Genomic DNA, 7,562 nt, shown 5'->3' on the forward strand with positions numbered 1-7,562 from the left:
CAGGCCTGAGTGATGGCGGTAACCTGCTGCATTCCCAGGTCACAGAGTAATTTACTGACTGGTCCTTGGCCACTAGATAATTATCCAGACAGCCCCGATTCTGGTGCAAAGCCTCCTGCTGTTTATGTTATTAATACCAGCAGCAACCAGCGGGTGTTGGTGGGAGCAGAGAAGAGCAAACCAAGTCCCTAGGCTGCTGGGTGAATGTGGAGGCACCTGCCAGGGCCTCTGAGCTGGACCTCACCAGGAAAACCAACCAGCTCCCGCTTTCAGATTTTAGCTCAGCTGTTGCACAGTCCCCAGGGAGAGGCTCCCCAAGGGTGACTGAGGGCTTGGAATAAGGAAGAAGACACCCAAGTCCTGGAGTTTGACCAGCTTATGTCAAAGAACCTCTGCTGTATCCCCCCTTGGAACTAACTGGAAAGTGATTTTGAGGCCTCCCTAGAATAACTTAGATTAATATCCGTGGAGCAGTGTCAAACACTCCTCATTGACATGGCGTGGGAATATGACTTCACTGCACTCAAGTGGGGCCAGGGAAAGCAATGGTGTCTGTTCTAGGGTTTAATCATTTGGGAGGGAGCTTGACCTCAGGTAACCCTGAAGAGATTTCAGGGGCAATTGGTGTGGGAATGGGGCTCTCTTATTCCACATCCCTCTTTAAAATATGAAACCATATGTGAAGTCTCAGCACACAGTAGATATTTTCATTAATGTGAGTGTACTTCCTTCTTTTTTCTATAACATTATCAGTGAATGGGCTGACAGATCATTATCTCTTTTTCCCTCTAGGATAGTGGTTCTCATCTGGGGGCAATTTTGCTTCCCAGAGAATGTTGCTAATGTCTGGAGCCACATATTTGGATGTCATAATCGGGGAGGGGAGTGCTACTGGAACTTGGTGGGTAGGGGCCAAGGATCCTGCTAAACATCCTACAAAGCACAGGCTAGTTCCCACAACCAAGAATTATCTAGTTCAAATATTAAGAGTGCTGTGGCTGAGAAAACCTGCCACAGGAGATTTTGCACACGACAGCCACTGTAATTTTTTTAAAATACAAATCTTAAGTCATTTTCTTGTTTTAAAAAGTCCCATTTTGTTTAGCCATCATCATCATAAATGCATTCCTAATTATCACTCATTATGTAAGAGTGTGGTAGGCACTGTGTGAGAGTTCAGAGATACAGCTACATAGACTTGCCCTTGAATAGATGGATACAAAACACGAACTTTCTGTCATCTCCAGAATCAAGTCCAATCAACTGAGGGTAGAAAAGGGATTTAGGGGAATGGAAAATGGAAACTTGGTTTTGGGACTTGAGGAATGATTCTGCTGCGGGATATCCAAGCAGACTGAGCAGGAAGGACAAGAAATAGCAGTCTAGATGTGGTAGAACTTTCTACACACGGAGGGGTTGGGGTGGGGGTGGGCTGTTGTTTTTTTGTTTTGGTTTGTTTTAGTAAATGGAACTTTCAGCTCTTCATGTCCCAAGCCTGACATGGTGTGGGAATAAGACCCCGCTGTACTCAAGTAGAGTCTTATTCCCTTGACCCTTCTCTCTTCTCAGGCTATTTGTCTTATGTATTTCAGGAAAGCATTTATGCCCCAGTGCTTAAAGTACCTATTGTGTGTAATGAATTAGCTTTCCTCCATTGCATCCAGAAACAATCCTAGCTCTGCACCAAGTTAAAAAAAATTTTTTTTAATCATTCAAAATATTTTCTGTAGGATTTTACTGTAGGAACTGTTGTTGAGAAAGGGTGCAAGCATCATATCTCTATGGCTTGTGTTTTCATTGAACTCAATATCATGATCTTTAAATATTTTCTCCTTTATAGAAATGTCTATTCAGGTCTTTTGACCATTTATAAATTGTTTTTTTTTTGTTTGTTTTTTGTTTGTTTTTTTGCTGTTGAGTTGTAGGAGTTTCTTATATATTTTTCAATATTAAGCCTTTATCAGTCCTATGATTTACATATATTTTCTCTCATTCCATACTTTGCCTTTTCATTTTGTGGATTGTTTCCTTTGCTGTGCAGAAAGAAGCTTTTTAGTTTGATGTAGTCCCACTTGTTTATGTTTGCTTTTGTCACTTTTGCTTTTGTTGTCACATCAAAGAAATTATTGCCAAGGTCAATTTCAAGAAACATTTTCCCTATGTTTTTTTTCTAGAAGTTCTACCATTTCAGGACTTACTTTTCAGTTTCTAATGTATTTTAAGTTTATTTTAGTGTATGGTGTAAAATAGGGATCCAATTTTATTCTTTTGCATGTGGATATCCAGTTTCTCCAGCACCATTTATCAAAAAATTATCCTTGCCCCATGGCAGCTTTATTGAAGAGCAGTTTACCATCAATGTTTAGGTTTATTTCTGAGCTCTTTATTCTGTTTTATTGGTCAATATATTTGTTTTTATGCGAGTACCATACTGTTTGGATTATTGTAACTTCATGATATAGTTTAAAATTAGGATGTGTGACACCTTCAATTGTTCTTTTAAAAAATGTTTTGGTTATTTAAAGTCTTCTGTGGTTTCATGCACATTTTAGGATTGTTTTTTCTATTTCTGTGAAAAATGCCATTGGAATTTTGATAGGGATTACATCCTGTAGATTGCTTTGAACAGTACAGACATTTAAACAATATTCTTCCAGTTCATGAGCATGGAATATCTTTTTAATATATTTGTGTCTAAAGTTTTTTTTTCTTTTTTAATATAGATCAGTGTATAGGTCTTTGAATTTTATGGTTAAATTTATTCCTAAATATTTTTAATATGCTATTGTAAATGGGATAGTTTTCTTAATTACTCTTTCTGTAGTTCATTGTTAGTATAAAGAAACAAACTGATTTATGTAGGTTGAGTTTATATCCTTCAATGAAATGAATGATTAGTTCTAACAGTTTTTTGGTGGATTTCTAAGGGTTTTACTATATATAATATCATATCATCAGCAAACAGAGGAAGTTTTGCTTTTTTCTTTCTAATTTGTATGTCTTTTATTTTTTTCTTGCCTAATTGCTCTGGCTAGGACTTCAGAAACTCTGTGGAATAAAAGTGGTGAAAGTGGGAATCCTTGAGTTGTTCCTGATCTTAAAGGAAATGCTTTTAGCTTTTCACCATTGAGTTCTGTTAGTTGTGGGCTTGTCATATATGACATTTCTCATGTTGAAGTTTGTTCCCTCCACATCCATTTTGTTGAGCATTTGTATCATGAGTGAATGTTGAAAATTATCAAATGCTTTTTATGTATCTATTGAGATAATTATATGAGTTTTATCCTTCATTTTGATAATGTTATATCTCACATTGATTGAGTTACATATGTTGAACCATCCTTGCATCCCAGGGATAAATCCAACTTGATCATGGTGAATGGTCCTGTTAATATATTGTTGAATTTGGTTTGCTAATATTTTGCAGAGAATTTTTGCACCTAAGTTCATCAGCAATATTGGATTGTTATTTCCTTTTCTTGTATTGTCCTCGTTTGGTTGTGGTATTAGGGTAATACTGGCCTTGTAAAATTAATTTGAAAGTGTGCTCTCCTCTTCTATTTTTGGAAGAGTTTGAGAAGAATTGGTGTTAATTCTTTGCTTGTCAAAAACCTCCTGACAAAGAAAAGTCTAGGACCAGTGAATCCATCTGGTCCTAGACTTTTCTTTGTCAGGAGGTTTTTGATTAATCTTTTAATCTCTTTAGTAGTAATTGGTTCATTTATATTTTCTATTTATTTATAATTTAGTCTTGGTAGATTGTATGTTTTTGTAATGTAATCATTTCTTCTGATTTGTACAATTTTGGTATAGAATTGTTCATAATACTCTCTTATGATACTTTGTATTTGTGGTATTAGATGTAATGTTTCCTCTTTCATTTATAATTTTATTTATTTGTCTTTTCTCTCTTTAAAATTTTTTTTTTTCTTTACTGATGTTACAGAGAGAGGAAGGGAGAAGGAGAGAGAGACAGAAACATCAATGAGAGAGAACATTGATTGGCCGCCTCCTGCATGCTCCCCACTGGGGACTGGGCCCACCACCTGGGCATATGCCCTGGCCAGGAATTGAAACGGAGACCCCTTGGTGCATGGGGTCAACACTCAACCACTGAGCCACACTGGCTGGGCAGTATTTTCTTTATTTTTTGGGTAATTTAAGCTAAAGGGTTGTCAATTTTGTTGATCCTAAAAAAAACAAAACCCAACTCTTAGTTTCACTGATATTTTCTATTGTCCTTTTTTTTTTTAATCCTCACCTGAGGACATTATTTTCCATTAATCTTCAGATAGGGTAGGAGGGGGGGAGAGGGAGAGAAACCTTGATGTGAGAGAGAGATATTAATTGGTTGCCTCCTACATGACCCCAACTGGGGCTGGGGACCGAACAGCAACATGTACGTTCCCTTGACTGGAATTGAACCCGCGACTCTTTGGTCTACAGGCTGATGCTCTAACCACTGAGCCAAACTGGCCAGGGCTCTATTGTCTTTTTAATTTGTTTCATTTTTTTCTGCTCTATTCTTTGGTTATTTCCTTTCTTTATTATTAACTTTGGGCTTAGTTTGTCCTTTTTTTCTGGTTCCTTGATGTTAAAGTTAGATTATTTTAAAATTTTCTTTAAAAAAATGTAAACCATGTTTATTTTGATTTTTAAGTAATGTTCTTAAAGCACTACAGCTTGGAAAAAATGTAAATTAGTATAAAATCATCTCTAAAGCAAGTTTTGTTTTTTCAATGAGTTGTTAAAAAGATATAGCCTATTGTAATAGGATAAATATTTTTAATCATTTTACTTCGAGGTAATGAAGGCTTACAAATGACCAACACTCCTTGAGGAAATAAAAAAGCTGTTGTTGATGAATGACAGCACACACACTCACAAACAAAAAGAATTGTGCAAAAATAACTGTGTTCCCATATTTTTTGAAGTCGCTTTACAGTGGAATGATATGCACATGGTTTTGCTGTGAACTTTCCATGTAGATTCGTAATACATGTAGTCTAGACAAACAATTCAGTTCACGTGATGCTAACTTTAGACAATATTTCACTATCATCTTTTTAACAATGCAGTTTGTTTTACTCATTTTTTTTTCTAGACTGAAATACAGACTAAAAAGAAAATGCTCCCTAATTAAAAGTTGGTATTGTTTTATTCATTCATCCACTTTATGCCTTTTAAGAAACTTTTTTAATGTTGACATTATTGCAGGAGTCCCCCTCCCCCCACTCCTTTGCTCACCTCTACCCTCCCCCACCTTTCCTTCCATGTCCATGGGATGTGTATATATGTTCTTTAGCTATTTCCTTCACCTTCTTTATCCAGTCACCTGCCACCCTCCTCCCCTTGGGCACTGGCCAGTCTGTTCCATGTATTCATGCTTCTGGTTCCATTTTATTTATCAGTTTATTTTGTTAATTAGATTCCACATATTAGTGAGATCATATGATATTTGTCTTTCTCTGACTGACTTATTTCACTTAGCATAATACTCTCCAGGTTTTTTGATTGGAGAGCATAGTCCTTTTATGTTTAAAGTAATTATTGATAAGCATGGGCATACTACTGCCACTATTAATTGTTTTTTGGCTGTTTTATAATTACTTTGTTCCTTTTTTCTCTTCCTTTGTAATTTGATAATTTTCTATTGTGGTATGTTTTGATTTCTTTTTTCTCTTTATTATTTGAGTATCTCTTATAGGTTTTTGTTTTGTGGTACCCATCAGGCTTATATAAAACATTACATATCTATAACAGTCCAGTTTAAGCTGATAACAACTTCAAAGGCACACAAAAGCCCTACATTTTTATATATTTTCAATGTCACAGTTATATGTTTTACATTGTGTATCCATTAACAAACTATTGTACTTAACGTTATTTTAATGCTTTTGTGTTTTAATCTTCATATGAGAGTTGTAAGTGATTTACCCATCACCATTACAATGTAAGTATTCTGAATTTAACTATATATTTATTTATTTTTCATTGATTGATTTGAGAGAGAGAGAGAAACATCAGTTTGTTGTTCCATCTATTGATTCATTCATTGCTTGCTTCTTGTATGTACCCTGACTGGGGACTGAATCTGCAACCTTGGCTTATCGGGACAATGCTCTAACAAACTGAGCTACCCGGCCAGGGCTTATATTTATTTTTATTACTAAATTTTATACATTTTTATTGTACTAATTAGCATTTTTTAAATTTTATTTCAGCCTAAAGAATTTCCTTGAGCATTTCTTGTAAGTCTGGTCTACTGGTGATGAACTCCAATGGTTTTTGCTTTTCCAGTAAACTCTTATTTCTCTAAATTCTGAAGGACTGCTTTACCAGGTAGAGTATTTTGGTTGGCAGGTTTTTCTTTCAGAACATTGAATGTCACTCCTTCCTGGCCTGCAGTTTTTGCTGAAAAATCTGCTGATGGTCTTGAGGGTAGAGGTGAGGGTTCCCTATTATGTAATGAGTTGCTTTTCTTTTGCTGCTTTTAAGAGTCTCTTCTTGTTTTTAACTTTTGACAATTTATAATGTGTCTTGGTGTGGGTCTCTTTTAATTAATTGATTTATTATACTATTACTTTTTAATCCTCACCCAAAGAAATGTTTATTGATTTTAGAGAGGGGTTGGGGAGAGAAAGAGACATCACTGTGAGAGAGAAATATCAGTTGCCTTCCATACATGCCCCAACTGGGGATCAAACTAGCAACCTAGGTATGCATCTTGACTGGGAATAGAACCCACAACCTTTGGTGCATGGGATGATACTCCAACAATGGAGCCACCCTGCCAGGGCTTGATTTATTTTATTCAGTACTCTCTGGATCTGGATGTATGTTTCTTTCCTCATTATTTCTTTGAATAGGCTTTCTGCCCCTTTCAGTCTCTCTTCTCCTTCAAGGATCTCTACAATGTGTGTAGTTCTCTTATAATGTACCATAAGTCCCTTAAGCTAGTTTTTCATTTTTTTTTTCTTTTTGTTCCTCTGATTGCATGAATTTCACTGCCCTGTCATTAAGTTTGCGGAATCTTTCTTCTGCTTGATTTAGTCTACTATTGAACCTCTCCATGAAATTTTTTAGTTCAGTTATCATATTCTTTAGCTCTGTAATTTCTGTATGGTACTTTCTTATATTTTTCATGTTTTTTGGGGAATTCTCACTTTTTTCATGCATTGTTTCCTGACTTGGTGATAATTTTTATGACCATTATTTTGAAATCTTTATCAGGTTAATCACCTATCTCCATTTCATTTGAAGTTTTATTTTATTTTATTTTTATTTTGAACATAGTCATATATTTTCATTTGTTTTCTTGGCTGTCTATGTTGGTTTTTGTTCATTAGATAAAATAGCTACCTCTTCCAGTCTTGATGAAATGATTTTGTGAAGGATTTGATCCTTATTGTTCAGTCTGATTCCTAGCTATTAGTTATCTCTCAAACCTTTGTGATTGTCCAAGCTACCTGAGTTCTTCATATATTTTGGATATTATTCCTAATCAGATATATGATTTTCCAATATTTACTCCCATTCAGTAAGTTCACTCTTCTTTTATT

The 7,562-nt window shown here is 35.5% G+C and overlaps 1 protein-coding gene across 1 annotated transcript in view; it reads left to right on the forward strand.

The window, feature by feature from the left end:
* The window catches only part of LOC118627938 (prolylcarboxypeptidase), an 88,104-nt gene extending 81,834 nt beyond the window's left edge, over positions 1 to 6,270 (forward strand). The window contains exon 9 of the mRNA XM_036258503.1: positions 6,225 to 6,270. Within this exon, the coding sequence (XP_036114396.1) occupies positions 6,225 to 6,255 (31 nt within the window). The 3' untranslated portion in view covers positions 6,256 to 6,270. The remainder of the gene's footprint in view (positions 1 to 6,224) is intronic.
* The last annotated feature ends 1,292 nt before the right edge of the window (positions 6,271 to 7,562 follow it).

The sequence above is a fragment of the Molossus molossus genome, unplaced genomic scaffold (assembly GCF_014108415.1).
Source record: "Molossus molossus isolate mMolMol1 unplaced genomic scaffold, mMolMol1.p scaffold_m16_p_13, whole genome shotgun sequence".
NCBI lineage: Eukaryota > Metazoa > Chordata > Mammalia > Chiroptera > Molossidae > Molossus > Molossus molossus.